This window comes from Varroa jacobsoni, unplaced genomic scaffold (assembly GCF_002532875.2).
Source record: "Varroa jacobsoni isolate VJ856 unplaced genomic scaffold, vjacob_1.0 scaffold_1095, whole genome shotgun sequence".
NCBI classification, from domain to species: domain Eukaryota; kingdom Metazoa; phylum Arthropoda; class Arachnida; order Mesostigmata; family Varroidae; genus Varroa; species Varroa jacobsoni.
Genome location: NW_019213997.1, coordinates 233,939 through 249,097, shown reverse-complemented (window position 1 = coordinate 249,097; position 15,159 = coordinate 233,939). Strand labels below are relative to the sequence as shown.

The 15,159-nt window shown below is 40.2% G+C and overlaps 2 protein-coding genes across 5 annotated transcripts; one reads left to right on the top strand and one right to left on the bottom strand.

Annotated features, from left to right (window-relative positions):
- Positions 1-155: 155 nt before the first annotated feature.
- On the top strand, positions 156-3,430 carry LOC111266532 (kelch-like protein 3; the record flags this gene model as incomplete). The annotated part of the gene is given in 3 exon segments (XM_022844071.2): positions 156-375; positions 1,022-1,248; positions 1,641-3,430. Coding segments are annotated over 3 exon segments (668 nt in total), but the record flags the coding sequence as incomplete, so codon positions are not given.
- Positions 3,431-4,798: 1,368 nt separating this feature from the next.
- Positions 4,799-13,650, bottom strand: LOC111266533 (carboxypeptidase B). 4 transcript variants are annotated; one of them, XM_022844072.2, is made up of 10 exons: positions 13,461-13,650; positions 12,332-12,580; positions 11,236-11,289; positions 10,150-10,312; positions 9,872-9,970; positions 9,384-9,536; positions 9,029-9,230; positions 7,759-7,864; positions 6,214-6,425; positions 4,799-5,995 (listed from the first exon to the last, which is right to left on the bottom strand). In XM_022844072.2, the coding sequence occupies exons 2-10, from the start codon at positions 12,397-12,399 to the stop codon at positions 5,805-5,807; spliced, it is 1,248 nt and encodes a 415-aa protein (XP_022699807.1). In that variant the 5' UTR covers positions 12,400-12,580; positions 13,461-13,650; the 3' UTR covers positions 4,799-5,804. The 4 variants fall into 4 exon arrangements, with proteins under 4 accessions (XP_022699807.1, XP_022699810.1, XP_022699808.1 ...); XM_022844075.2 differs by having other exon boundaries at positions 6,214-6,332; XM_022844073.2 differs by lacking the exon at positions 11,236-11,289.
- Positions 13,651-15,159: the final 1,509 nt, after the last annotated feature.

Genomic DNA, 15,159 nt, shown 5'->3' with positions numbered 1-15,159 from the left:
TTAATATTTAGCACAGGAGAGACCTAAAAGTTCCGCCAGCTTTGAGGTCTAGTCTATTTACCTTGGTAATTTGAATACCCGAACATGCATGTATACACTATCTGTGTGTCAATAAATAAAAGCAAAAATATTCAACATGATTTTTTTCAATTTAGGGTTGAACACAGCGGAGTGCTTCGATCCCCGCGTCGCTGAGTGGCGCGATATCGCGCCTATGTCGATCCGCCGTAGCAGTGTAGGAGTTGGTGTACTTGGAGGACTCTTATTTGCTGTTGGAGGATACGATGGCGCGTCGAGACAATGTCTAAGTTCGGTTGAGGTTTATGATCCTAAAACAGACGAGTGGAGACCATGTGCCGATATGATCTCAAGGAGGTTTGTGATGCACCGCTTGACCAGACAAATGTAACCTTGTGATCGTTTTGCAAAGTTTTGTGATTGTTTGCCGAAAGCAAAACGAAGTTAACGAGACTTACCTGCGTTTATATCTGCATTACATGTTTTAAAGTGATGGAACTGTCTTGCAGCTATATACTTCTACTGATAGCTGGAAGTTCGCGTTGAGATCTGAGTTTGTCTTTAAAGGATATCGTTCACGTCATTCTTGTAATCAGTTCCGAATTAAAAACCACCTAACACGAAATGATGCCGAATGGGCTCTCTCTGAGCCGATACCCATTTTCTCTAACCTATGCGTACGATACATCTTCTTCTCTTTATGCTTAATGACTTTGTTGTATAAAATGATAACACGTTGCGGCAGATAATTCTTCATAGTGACATGGATAAACATTTTGAGCTGACATTGTATAACGAACTGTATATTGTGGGTCGAGGATCGAGTTTACTCGGACATTAAGCAAGCTGATCCACAGTCTTAGAATATATCATAATGCACCTTGAGATGGCATGGCATAATTATTGAATGATGAAAATGACTGCGTTTGTTGAAAGAATCTTAAATTGTTGCATTGCGCGTTTACTTGCCTAAAAAAGCGTTTGGCTTGATTTACCTTCACAGGTCGGGTGCTGGTGTGGGTGTTTTGAATGGGTGCCTCTACGCTGTGGGAGGCCATGACGGGCCTGTGGTTCGCAAAAGCGTCGAGTGTTTCTGTCCCTTCGACCCAGAGAACGGACCCAGCGCTACTATTAACGCGGCGTCTTCATCTTCTGGGTCAAGTGTTATATCTGCGTCGTCAGGTGGCTCAATGGGCTTCGCGCCGCACGGGTCCGGTGCGCCCGTCGCAGGTCTGTTTAGTCAATATTAAATGCAGTAAGCACTTTTTCTTGTCGAGCCCATAACACTGAACTGACCCATACATATATTTTATTACGAATTTACACCGTAAATTTTGACTACTTTACAAAAGAGGAACATAATACTGAATATGAGCAGAAGTAGCCTTTGTGCTTGACGGTACGTTAACTCTAGTTAGCTACGTTTGAAAACAAGATTTTCGCCCATTCAACCGCATCTTAAATTAAATGTTTCGAGTTCTACGCCCGATACTTTAGCCGGCTGGCTTCCAGCACCTTCTACAGCATTGCCAACATAACAGTTAACGGGTACACTAGGAAAACTGAATGGATCGAGCTTTAAGAACTAAGTGTGAGCGTGTTTTGCGTGTCTCCGTGTGTAGGTGCATGGCGAGCTGTTCCCGACATGATGTTAGCGCGTCGAAATGCCGGTGTAGTGGCGCACGAGGGCCGGCTTTACGTTGTCGGTGGCGATGACGGTACGTGTAATCTGGCCAGTGTTGAAGTCTACGACCCTGCCAAGAACGAGTGGACCATGCTAAACAGCTTCATGCAACAAGGCAGAAGTTACGCTGGTGTCGCCATCGTCGACAGCCCGTTCTAGAATAGGGCCAAGCGTTTCCTATTTTAATATCTCAAATGGATGGATGCTGTTCAAATTCAATGAATATGAATCACGTTGTTACTGCTGCTATCTTTGAAAGAAGCTAGATTTTAGCGAGACCCGTTAGATGGCTTAACATCGAGGAACGGAAAGATTCAACCTCTTCTTGTCCATTATTCTACTACTATAGCTCTCTCTTTAAGAGGCTTAGTCGGGCAGTTAGTCAATTTAGTTAAAGTTGGAATATCTTTTTGCTGTTGTGAGTGCCATTTTAACATATTCACTGCGTTAATTTAATGTATATTTATGTGAGAAAAAGGTTAAATATCGAACAGCTTTCTTTTTATTGAAAAACAAAAAACAGTCTCATCCGAGTAGTGCGACAAAGGCCTACGGCTTTTTTATACTTTGTATATATGTTATTGAGACTATTCCCGTGCTAACCCGTTAGCAGTTTGGTTAGCGGTATAGCTAAAATTATTCATAGAGGGCATATATTAGACCTTCAGGAAAAAGCTTCTGCCGTCATACCGTTCTCCAAAAAAGTTGTTGACTTCATATCGTATCGCAGGCCCAATCATCAACGCCGAGGCTATACAGAATGCGGCCAGCTGCTTACCCTATACCAGACATTGTGATGCCATAGGCTAGGTATAACTATAGACAGATCTTCGTCGATATCTCACTGGTACCCGAACAGCTAACATGTGGCTTGTGCGACCTGTTCAGTTAGGGATAAAATCCGTTTGTCTTAGGCTGTAGTTAGTGGTACACAGTTCAATCAAAAACGTCACAGGCCAATCTTCTATGATTGTGTTACATTTGATAGAAGAATTAGAATACATATTGTTACAGTCCTCTAAATCACCGAAGACTTATTGCACAAAAGAAGAAACATATGGAGTGATTTCGTGAAGCTACATGAAGATATTCTTAACTGTGCAAACATGAAAGGTTTTGTGGATACGGATTGCGCTCTGTGCAAACGGGTGAAACACCCGGAGCAATGTGTGAACCACTCAACTTTCTAAGCCGAGATAGTTCTTTTCAGTGTTTGTTTTTTCTTTAATTCATAAATTATTATTGTTATTAATATATTGATTATTATTGGTCCAGCCCGCCGGTGGATGTTTCGGCGCTCATTCACACTTAGTCATTGCTAGTCATCATAATGAAGCTATTGCAAGACATGCAAAGTACCTTCTTTTTCCATAAGCGTTAAACGTATCGGCCCCCTACCCTGTTCACGGTATAATTATACTATAATTTAATAGTATTATTATTCAGTTGGTTGCTATTATTATATTAGAATGATTCTATACAGCGCAAAAGGACAAATCACTAGAAATAGTATTTTGCGTAAATTATAACGTCTGTATGCATATCGCAGCACTGAGATACAAAACAATGGAGTGGAAGCAGTTGTAAACAGAATATAAACCAGACATATATCACGATAGTTAGTGATTTTGTAATTTAATAAAAAAGACCAATATCTAGGTCGTTAACTGCCAGCCGCAATAAGCCCCGAACTAGTAAATGATCAATAAAGCAGTAAACCTGTAACAATAGGTCTCTTCGTTAGCCGTTAATAGAAATGATAAAATTTGGTCTAAGAATACGTGTTCGAGTTTATAAGCCATTGATACGAATGTACCGGCTATTCAACCACCGCTAGCTCTAAAATTTTAGAAGTTCACAGCTGTCGGGATGTTGTTTGGAGGTCTTTTCGACCCGGCATCTTTATGGTAGCTAGCAAAACATTTAATAAATATCGATTTAATTCGTAAACAAAAGAATACCGTAGTGAAAGAAGACTGTTTCAGTTATTTTGCGGGGAATATTATTTGGTATGTTCATTCCAAAGCTCTGCTACTATGCGCCCACCATCCGCCTTACACCTCCTGTACGGTTTTTGGATCACTGACATTTAGATACATACGTATTTCACTACGTCTCAAGCAAATGATAATGAGACGATAAGGAAAACCTTTGGTGAGATATAGCTCCTCGATTTCGCAGGCGATACATGGAAGGGAAATTGCCTTCTAATTTGAGAAAGAAGCTTGGCAATGATAACAGCTACGGATTTAATTCCAGTTTCTTATGTCGCGCCCCCCTTCTTCAAGTTCACCAGCCAGATATCTCGGAGTACAGTCACGGTGGCCGGACATAGAGAACTAGATGCGATAGTACGAAAAGCTGAAATGTCGTTGACATTTGCATGAAGCGCTATAGCCCTAGATCACGAAAAAGGCCGAGTGGTGTAGCTATACCAATATAATCTTAAAGCGAATCTTTACTACAGAACCGACCTGCTTCATGTACGTTAGCTCGGTCCTACGTTCATCACGGACGTTTTATTGCAGCAAGAGTAGCTAAGCAGATAGACGCAGAGATGATGCGCAGGTACATGGGCCCTAACGATGGTTATTTCATTGCCCCGATGCCAATGGAGACTAGAACGCTTCCTAAGGGCAGGGGATTAGAACATTTATTGAACTGAGTAGTAACACTGGTAACAAGCGAGTAAAAGTCGTAATTATGGAAATAACGTCAGGTGGGAAGAATGACGCGCCTAGTTCGGCCACAATAGGGTCATAAAAATGTGAGAATAACTAAGTAGCGCTTTCAAAAAATACCATTGTAATGCAGTAATAATAATAATAATAATAATAATTTACGAAGAAGATCTCTGTTTACTGTGATTGAAATATTTACACAGTGTTTGAGGAGTATTACTTCGTATGTTCATTAGATGAACTATGTTCTGCGGCGTTGCTCGCACCTGTTTTTGAGCTCCGCTCTTCTTCTGATTTCTGAACCTCTATGACCTTTTCATTTTCGTTAGGAAGAAATATCAACATGATAAAAGGCCCACGTCGAACGTTGCGTGTACCTAATCCAAGCATTATAATTAGTGAAACCTCCCAAGCCTTCACTTATTCAAGGTAATTTCTCTTTATTCCGTGAGTTTTTGTTTTACGGAGTGCTTATATCACACACGGTAGATGCGGCCGATTCAACAGTAACAATGTACATTTGCTCAAATTATAGAACTAGGCTTCGATACTTTAACACGTTTCTATTCTTTGAATGTTCTATTTTATGTGGTTACTAATTATGACTAAACTGACATATAAGCGTCGTATATTAGCACCCTAGTCAAGCTTACCTTCAAGAACGCGTTTGTCAAGAACGACAACTCAAGAGGACAGCCATGACGAACGATATTTGCTATGATTAAACGACTGAGCTTACTCTCTGCCCACACACTATACCAGGTGAAATATCCTCGACTAGCTTTCAATGTTTTTTTATTATACCATTATTTCATAGAAGAGGCTCATCCAAGGCTCATTGACATATCAAAATCGAATAGAAGTCCTATACGGCCCGCAACCTTAACGGCATTCGCCAATTTCCCTTTTGCCTTAACCCATACAGCAAATCTAGCTCCGGAAACAGCGGAGACATTTTGTATCCTGTCGAGATCATAGACGCTATCAGTTAAACCTTCTGATTAACAAATAGTAAACGTTTAGTCATCGCGAAGGTGAGTGATTCACTACCTAGAATAAATAGACTATTTTCGATAAACCTGAAGAGAAATTAAGGATTTACAGTGTGTGCAGGTATTTAGAATCGACTGAAGTAACTTGGTGCAATATGGCCAATGCCAACCGCCTACATTTGTAGGATGTAGCACTCGAAGATGACAGATTTATCCTAAATCAAATCCATAGTAAATAATACTTTATCCGACGACCTATATTAACTAGGAAAATATTTTTAGGTACAGAGAATTTAAAAACTTCTTCTGTGCTGTCGCTGTTCCACCAATTAATCAAGGTGGAATTCCGGATGAATGTTTATACGATGCTATTGAGACAAGCGACCGACGACTATACTTTCGATGCCGATGTGATATCAATTTCTATTTCTAATAGTTGAGTGTGCAATACTTGAGCCCGACCCAGAGTTCGGTGGCAGACCGAGGAATTTGCAGTTCGGAGACTGTGTACCCGAAAGTTTCTCCAACTGAACTATGCGGACCCAGTTCGATTGCAAACGAGTAGAATATCCCGGCCGAATCAAACGCCCAGTCTGTCGAGGCTCCTGGACCCGTATAGCCTGAAATGATCGTGAAAGGTATTCGAAAATCTCGATTTACATTATGACGCATATAATAACTGCTGCATGACACTAAATAGGCTTTGCTTAAATCTTGAGTGTGCTTGTGCATATGTTAGGCGTTCGACTGGCTGAGATGAAAACAAAGACTTGGTCGTTTTAATCTGCTAAATTGATAGAAGGAAAAATTTAGGTACTGTGTGTGTTCTTTCACGTACCAAGAAGCTGTGTGATATTTCCATATCTCCATTGACCGAAGCCGCCTTTAATTTTCGATATTTCGTGAACAGCCCCTCTGCTAACCCCCTCAAGGCGGCGTCGTTCTTCCAAAGACAAACTGCCATTTCGGTGACCATGAGGAAAAATCCACAGTTGGGCATATGAATGCACTGAAAAATAGAACTGAATCCGACTCTGACGTGACCGTGCCCTTTGCGTCACGATGGAGTCAGGCACAGTAACACCGAATATTGAAATGGATGACAAAATAAAAGTTTGTAACATTAAAACTGTGGTCTATTACGAAGGCAGAAGCTTGCCTCCTTCCATTTATGCTTTCCCTCTTGAACCTGATCATTGAGTTAGCGTAACTGTCGATTCTTAACGACTCACAGAGTAACCTAACCCGCACTGGCCTCCACTACACACACTCCGCCATAGTTGAAGTTCTACGTCGAACATGCAGCTTCATCAAATTGATGAAAAAACATTCGCAAAAACAGCGATCCCCATAGATCGGTCGTAATAGAATTCTGGTCATTTATTTCAAATGATAATTATAGTCGCGTGTATTGGCATATTTTCTAAACTGCTTATTTTTCCGCTTGCATCGCCCGAATTTACCAGAGGGTGAGTACTGCTTTCGATCAGAGGCTATAGTATGTGTTCTCTACGTGCGCATTGTGGAGTTCGGAACTCCAACCTTGCGGTCCACTATAGTCTACGCACGGCTTGGCCGATCTCATATCGTCATGAAACAGAAATGAACTAATGGTAAAAATCTTGAATTTTCGGGGTCGGCGTGTAGATCCCCGTCCAACATAATCTTCTTGTCTATCTTCGTAAACAGAATTAAAACGTATTCGTTTTGAACTTTGGGATTCTTCGCTAGCGTCATTCGAACACCGCTTTTGACCTCCTGTCCTATTCATGGTTTCGTCGTTTTGGAATTTGACAACTTATTTTTTTCTATACAGGCGACGTCCCAGATTACTGATTCCCGTCTGCGACACCAATAAGTTGCCCTCTGTAAGCCTACCATTGACGTCACACCTTTTGACAGCCTTTATTGAATACACTTTTACTCAGCACCCATATAGTCGATGTAGAATAGCAAAAAAACGACAAGATACGTCTTATTTTTGCTACTATAAAGCGGCAAACCGAAGTACACACCTGTCGCCACGTTACGAGTGGTCCGAAGAATAGCGTCTCTATTATGGAGGTCGTGTGCCGAAGCTCATCGTAAAATGGTTTTGGCCATTGAATAATAAAATCCGTAAAAATAAGGCGCAACATCTCATTTCTATACCTATAGAAAAGGTTACTCACTGATAGCTTGACATATTTATTATCCCTTAGTATAGAGCTTTGTATCCATAATGTTTCTTCTGATGTAGTTACCGATCACTCGCTGATGTCAAAAATACATATACCTCCTAGTGTTGTTACTTTCCAAAGCTTAAATTCAGCCTCTCAGTGTTCTATTAGAGTTACCCTCCACTTTTGTCAGGCGGTAAACAAGTCATGCTTATGATACTTACCTGCGGAGTCCTAGTATATGGTCTTTCAGGGCGCGAGTCTCGAGCTCCGAAAACGGATGACGCCCGCAATAATCTGGTCCGCATGGATCTTGAAGGTTTGCATTTTCTTATAGGATGAATAAATTAGTTAGTGCTTATCATGTGTACACTATACGGCAGAGTTCATCTATAGGTTGTGCCAACTATCTGCGTTCAGCTTCATTTCGGTTCGTCTGTGTTTGTAGACTGTTAGAACACCAAGTAATATAAATGTCAGCATCTGTCGTATGCGCTGATGGAACGCTACGGTTTGGAACAGTCTTTGTTTTCTATAAAAAATTTGCAGTCAAGATGGAAAGTCAACGGCAATGACGCCTTCACAGATATGCCACAGAATGCTGATGACACTTCTTGTTGACAGATGTCTTTTAGACGGTTGTCTAAGAAATTCGAAAAGATCGGCCTGAGAAACTATGAATCGCACAAAAAAGTAACATTCCTGCGGTACGGAACAGTATCGATGCGCATCTAAAAGGCTCAACGCAACGTCAGGCTCAAGAACTAGGTTTATCGTATAGGATCATACGACTTATTATGAGGGAAGAAGTGCGTCTTCATTTCTACAGGTTTACTCAACAACGAAAGATCCAGGACCGCCATAGGGGCGGTTTGATCGCCTGTTGGGACTTAATAGCCACTCATTCAATCACACCATATTTATTTTCAGCTGAATGGTTATGATGGTCTCATCTGAGAGCTCAGAAAGCTTAAGGATATGTGTCTCACTCAGAAGAGTCACTGTGTGGTGCTGCATTCGGTTCGTCACGCGGCCTTTTCCCTTCGAACATGACAATGGAATGCCGACGGCAATGAAATGGCGAGCTCTGTTGTGACGTGTTATATGTCATACTGGACGCAGACAGGCTTTGGTTTCAATAAGATGGTGCAACTTGTAGCATCGCACGAAAAATAATCGACCTACTAGTTCAATTCGCTTCGATAATATTGAGTGGCCGCTCGTAGTTGTTTTCCATGTTGGAGGTGTTGAATCAGACACAGACTACTGACGTATCCTGTAGCTTCGGAAATAATGCCATAATATGGTGGATAATATAATATCAATGATCTTCACCGAACAACGCTTTATTCAACAAGCATCAAGGTAATGGATTAGTTTACTAACTTAGATTTAGATCTGCTTTAGAGTTACTCATTTACGAATGATTTACCACTTCTAAGTTAATTATATTTATGGATTGATTTCAAGATTCCGTTACCATTACTTACTTACCACAAAACTCGGCAGTGTCAAAGTTTCGATTAAGGTCTACGCCAGAACAGTTCGAGAAAGGGGAGCCTCCGTTTTTGTCAGCGGGTCGAAGTTTGCTTCGGTTTTTCTTCCAAAGTCGATCAACACTCATTGAGTAAGCATATCCGTCGGGATTCATGACAGGAAAAATACGCCACTCAAAATCGTCTACCATTCGACGCACCTGCTTCGGCAATTCAGGGAGAGCTGCGATTATTAATTGGTTGTAGCTTTTTTTAAGCATGTCTTCGTCTCCAAAACGTGTCTTAGTCTATCTACAGTTGAAACAATATGTTGACGAAATAACTTAAAAGTTCCGATTCAAATATCGACCTACCTCTGTATCCTTGTCGTAGTGAGAGACAAGCTGGTGTATTACTAACAGACAAGCGGCTGGCGCAGTCCACTCGCGAGCGTGCATCCCGCATTCAACGAATACGATGGCAGGTGCCTCTGGATCTCGAGGATCGGGCCGTACCCGAGATGTAATCTGGCCAGGGATCAATAAAAACAGGTTAAGAAATTTATAATGCTTCTCCAATATTTAAAATACTACCCCAACGCAAACGTAACGGACTGTCGGTGATAGTTGGAAATCATATGGCGAACAACAGTACGCGAGCTTTGTTCGAGCGTGAGAGGCCCTGTCCTGCGCACCTAAGTCGCCAACAAGGCCTCATCTTAACAGAATGATAATGATATACAGGTATATAATTTCAGTTAAATAATATCTAGACAAATTCCGATCAATTTGAAAATTTTTACAAGCAAAACAAATACCCAATATTCCCCGTATATATATATATATACATTAGATTAACATACCATCAATCCTAACAATGGTCGAGTTTCAAATGTAAACCCTAAATTTAACAGTGTAGCTAATTTCGACGACTCGGTAATGGCTTCGAGAAACCTGTAAATCTAAGTCAGTAAGATATGACAGTAGGGTCAAAACGTTAGTTTGATTTGACCGATTTTTTGGCCACCGTTTCCTAACAGTTTTTACTCAGGCGACGAGACTGAAAGAAAGATACATCTACTCAATCATAGATCTGGTCTTTTGCAATGATCTCTTGTTTGTTGATGGTTTCTTTGGGTACCTGGTCAATACCGTGAAACTTGTTAAGGTAAAATCCTTCTAGAAAGGGACTTTTGCTTCGGTTAAATGTTGGCAGTGTGTGCAGCTCAGGGGGACCCCACCCAATGGGGTCATGAAAAGAAGGTAGAGGTGTTGTAGAAGGTTTTATGAGCAGGTCCGGATACCTGTAATGAAAAAACGAATAAGAACGCCATACCTCATCAGCATTAAAAGCTAACGCCCAGTTGGTTCAAAGTGCAAAAAATAAGCATAACAGCCACTACATAATAGCAGCAGTTAACAATGATAGGGTTTATCAAATAAAACGCTAAGTTTGAATACAAATTTATCCCTAAACCTAGCCCATTATATATATATATATTAATATCTGAGAAGCCAAGTACACCGCTCGTGGTCAAATGAAAGTAGAACAATACTAATAGCAACTCAAATGTTATATAAATCAGGTATAACTGTCAGGTACAAATTCATCTTTACTGAGTGCTCCGTGTTGCTAACGTAGGAATATCATCACAGGGATCACACGGCACAGGGTACCTCAGCTGGGAAATGCAATAGCCTTTTTTTTACTACGTGTAACATGACGAAGTATTGTGTTTTCTTTGCATTGCCCGTAACCCAGCATTTTCATGCCTGCCTTCAATAGGAACACGTGTCTATGTATTCTATTACAACAAACACTAGTGAGAAGTTAATAAAAAAAAAAAAAAAAAAAAAAAAGTGAGAATACAGTTCTATCTTAGCCAGGCAAAACTAGTCGCTTGTTATTTGTTACCAAATCATACGGAACGAAGAACAGGCCGTTTCGTTACGAGCTGCGACCTTGTATAGGCGCCAAGTATAATTCAAATGATTTTAGCCACTAAATCTTTTACCTATTTGCTTGGTAGAGACGTATAGAAGTCATTTTTGCGAGCAAGAAGAAAACACGGATCCATGAAGAAAAAATATACTATTTAGTAGGATTGCCGCACTGAACAGAGTGGGGTAAAACGTAATTTTAGCGAAAGCTTCAGACGAAAAATGCAAACCATAAGGTTAAATGGAAAAGGGCGCTAGGTTTGAAAGGTGAACCACCTAAAATTACCTTTCAGTGTCAACGGAGATACAGTACGTCTCATTCAGACAACACTGCGTCAGCCTGTTGAAGAAATGTAAAATAATAATAATAAACAACAGCAACAGGAAGAACAAGTACACAACAGCATCATCAACAACAACAACAACAACAATAACAACATATATTGACAATGACAACACCCGAAAATATCGACTGATCGATCCAACGACTTCAATTGATTTGTGATACAAAACAAATTGAAAGGTGAAACGCTTTTTCAGTGCTCTTCAAGAAGAAGCCATAAGATTATGTATATTTCGATATCTGTTACATTCCTATTCATATGCCACTTAATCATCAGTTAAAAAAAGAAGTATCCATCCATTCACCGATCCATCTACTGACTGGCTGAGTCCAACCGCGGGGTGCATTACTATACACTATAACAGAAAAGCGCGACCAATTAAACAAGAGACTGAGTAATGCCCTGTGGCATCTTTTCTTCGTTTGTACGTAGAACTTCGACGGCTTTATAGGGCTTATATGCTGCAGAGAAACATGTGATAGGTCCACAATAAGAGAACATTTGAGTTAAGAAAATTTAATTTCCCTTGTCTTGACAAATTGTTTCCTTCCAAAGGTCGATTCAGGATAGCCAAAGGGTATCTTAAGCGCATTCGATGCAAAAAGCACACTTTATTTTTAATTAGCTATTTCTTTATCAATTCAGTTACGAAACCTCAAACGTTTGACATCAGCAACGCACTTTATTTGAACTTTTACCATTTGCAATAAGTTAGTTAGCCACAAAATCGTCTTTAATGGCGTCAGATGCGTAACTTATGAACATTGTGTTGAGTTTTCCCTAAAAACTGTTTGAAATCGCCTTATTATTATTATTTGCCCACCATTTAATGAGACGATAATGGGCAACGCTAATGTTTGAATCATAGTCCCCCACTCGCCGGGGCTTCTGGGTAACAACAGCAGCGTAACAATCGTTTCGACTGTTCAGATGTCCTATTTGCTTGACTGTGATAATTTGATGCTGTTAGCCCCTTTAAACATTCTGTGTAAAAAAAAACACCATCAGATAGTCAACTAATAGATTACTCTTTCTCACCTATGGGACGTGTTGCCCATGTGGACGAGCGTGCTGACCAGGTGTGTAGCGACAAAGGTTGGAAACATTTTTTTTAGGGATACCGCTATAGATGAAGATTGATCTCATTAATGTCGGTTCTACAAATTTTCGTCTAGCTTGGAGTCCTTTTGTATCCGCGACAGATATCTTTGTAATTTCTATTTTCGCTTTTTTCGTTGACACCGATGTACCGGAGATGCCGTCATCGAGCGCGTCGTCAACTCATGCCTGTGAAAGAGACGTTAACAGGCCAAATCTTTGCGGTCACTTGCCAGTTGTTAGGTATCGAACCTAGGATACACGTGCAAATGTAAGTAACAGCATATTGATTTGCGCCGTAGTATGCATAAGTATTATTAAGTAATATTCGCTGTAAGTATCACAGATTTGACTAGCAAATTTAAACTCTCTTAACGCAGGTAAATAATAGGAACTTTAAATTACCCAATGTTCAAACTCATTGCTTCAAAACTATACTCAAACTTTTTACGTTCGCTAGGTACGTGGCACGTATATGTAGGCATGTACCATGGAATTTAAGATAAACTATGCTGCTCCATTTTCTTTTTTGTAAATATAAAACAAAAAAATAAAATAAATTACTAATCATAGTAATAATAACAGTGAATCGAAAGCTAGCGTACCAGGTCATTGGATGCGTGGCCTTGATTCGGCCACGTTAAAGAAACTAGTAAGCAATGCAAAAGGCATCCCTTCTAATAGTATTCTCCGGAAATAGACCTTAAAGCTCTAGAACAAATGAACTAGAGTAAAATAATAATAATAATAATAATATACTTAAGGTAAATATATTACAGAGTGGAACTATACATTGTATAGAGTGCGCTCTACAATGAGGTAATGGACAATCGACAATAAACTCTAATACGCTACAGCTGAGATTTCCGCCTTAAAAGTGCAGAACTATTAACTTAAACGGCGTGACACAGCCGTTAACTTTAATAGAACAGATAGAGATATGCGTTTAGCAGGTTCAATATATTAAAGATCAATTATAATACTAGCAATAGCTAGAGCAATATGTCTGAAGGCGTCAAGTGTGTAACTTTAGGAAAAGCAAGAAAAAATTGAATCACATAATCCTTACCGAATAGGTTAGTTTCTGCCACGTCCTGATCAGGACGAAGACAAACTATGATCAAGGGACGGTTTCTAGTCGAATGGCTAGCCTTGTTTTCTGTTTTATAGCTTAACTTTAATTTACAGATCTTAAGAGGTCCTCATTCAAATTCCGTTCGCGTTGCTTCTTCAGCTCCTTTTCTTCGTAAATATTTTAGTCGGGTCCTTTCGCCCCCTCCTCTTTAGTGGCCTTCCTGGCGCGTCTTTTCAATTACGTGTTTATGCCGTGCGCTGGTCACCTTGTTAGAAAAATGGATTCAATTAAAACATGGTTGTCACTCAGCATGGTTTTTATTCTATATTCGTTATCGTAAATATGTTAAAAAAATGTGCTTTATGTGATTGAATTTGTGCCCCACTAAGTCATTCAGTATGACTATGAAGTTGTTTTTCGAAATTTTGTGTGTTTCATGTTAGAGGCTTGAATGTAGCCCTAGGCGCCAACAAAAAGTTAAGAAATCGATATTTTCTACATACATCGTTAGAAGTGCGGCACTGCAATGCGTTTCAACTAAATTCAATAAGGTGATCAATAAGGTTGGAGGATATTTTAAGCTTCAATTGGGGGCGACCGTATCGTCTTTAAGAACAGTCAGTAGTTTAATGGGGCGAAAATTGAAATGTTTCGTAACTCACAATTTGCGATTAGAACAAATTTCACAAAAAGCAATCATTGTTGTTAAATATTTTAAAAAATAACACCTTAATTTTGCCAAAATAACCGATACGAATCGACAACTGGACGTTAGCTGTTAAAATTACTTCTCAAATCTACAACGCTGTAATCTCGTGCAAAACATTCTATCAGCGTAATAATAGAGACATACCTTCGCGTGGACCCTAAAAAAATTAGGACATAGGTGTTGGCCATTCTCTTTTTCCAGTTGTTTTTTTTCAGCTTTTATTAGTCCGCTACTTGTTCATCATTTCTATGATCGGCTTCGTCACAGAAATGCTACACACTAAAGATAACGAGAAACGGATCTGTACGTTAATATTAGTCGGAAATAGAGTGGGTAGCCCCAAAACATAGGCCTTAGCACTGAGCTACGCCAGATCCCTATCCGAAAAAGACCACCGTTTGCATTTGATAGGACTCGGAGGATCTTATGCATTCGGAAATGCTTGCGGACCAGTTGCGTCGACTGAACGAGGCCAGCCAACATAAAAGAGCCGATATACTAAGCAATTTTTTTTTTTTTTTTGTTCACAACAATAGACGCCAGGCAGCGTGCCGCAAACATTGTAAAAGACGAGAACCTGAGTGGAAAGCTCTTCTGGGTCAATTTCACTCCCCAGGCCTCAGGCTTATGCACTGCCACTTTTTCCAGACACTGGCGAATGGAGCTAGTTTCATGACCGGACTAGATGAGTTCTCCAATCCATTTTCTGATGGAAAAGGATTAAATTAACTCGTTGAGAGATAAGTGGGAGTCATGAAAAGTGATACGGATGTAACTACATGCAACTTATATTACAGACAAGTGCGTGCAACAATAAAGTCGTCTTTATTGGATCTACTCAGGTACGCATTTGGGATCCGCATTTCCAACACAGGCACTATCAGCCGGAACCACGCCGTGTCATCAGTGGTACTGCGTTGACGCTTAAGCGCCATCGCGTTGCAGTTCCGCAGCAAAGCACAAGTGGAGTTACACAGGGTTGCA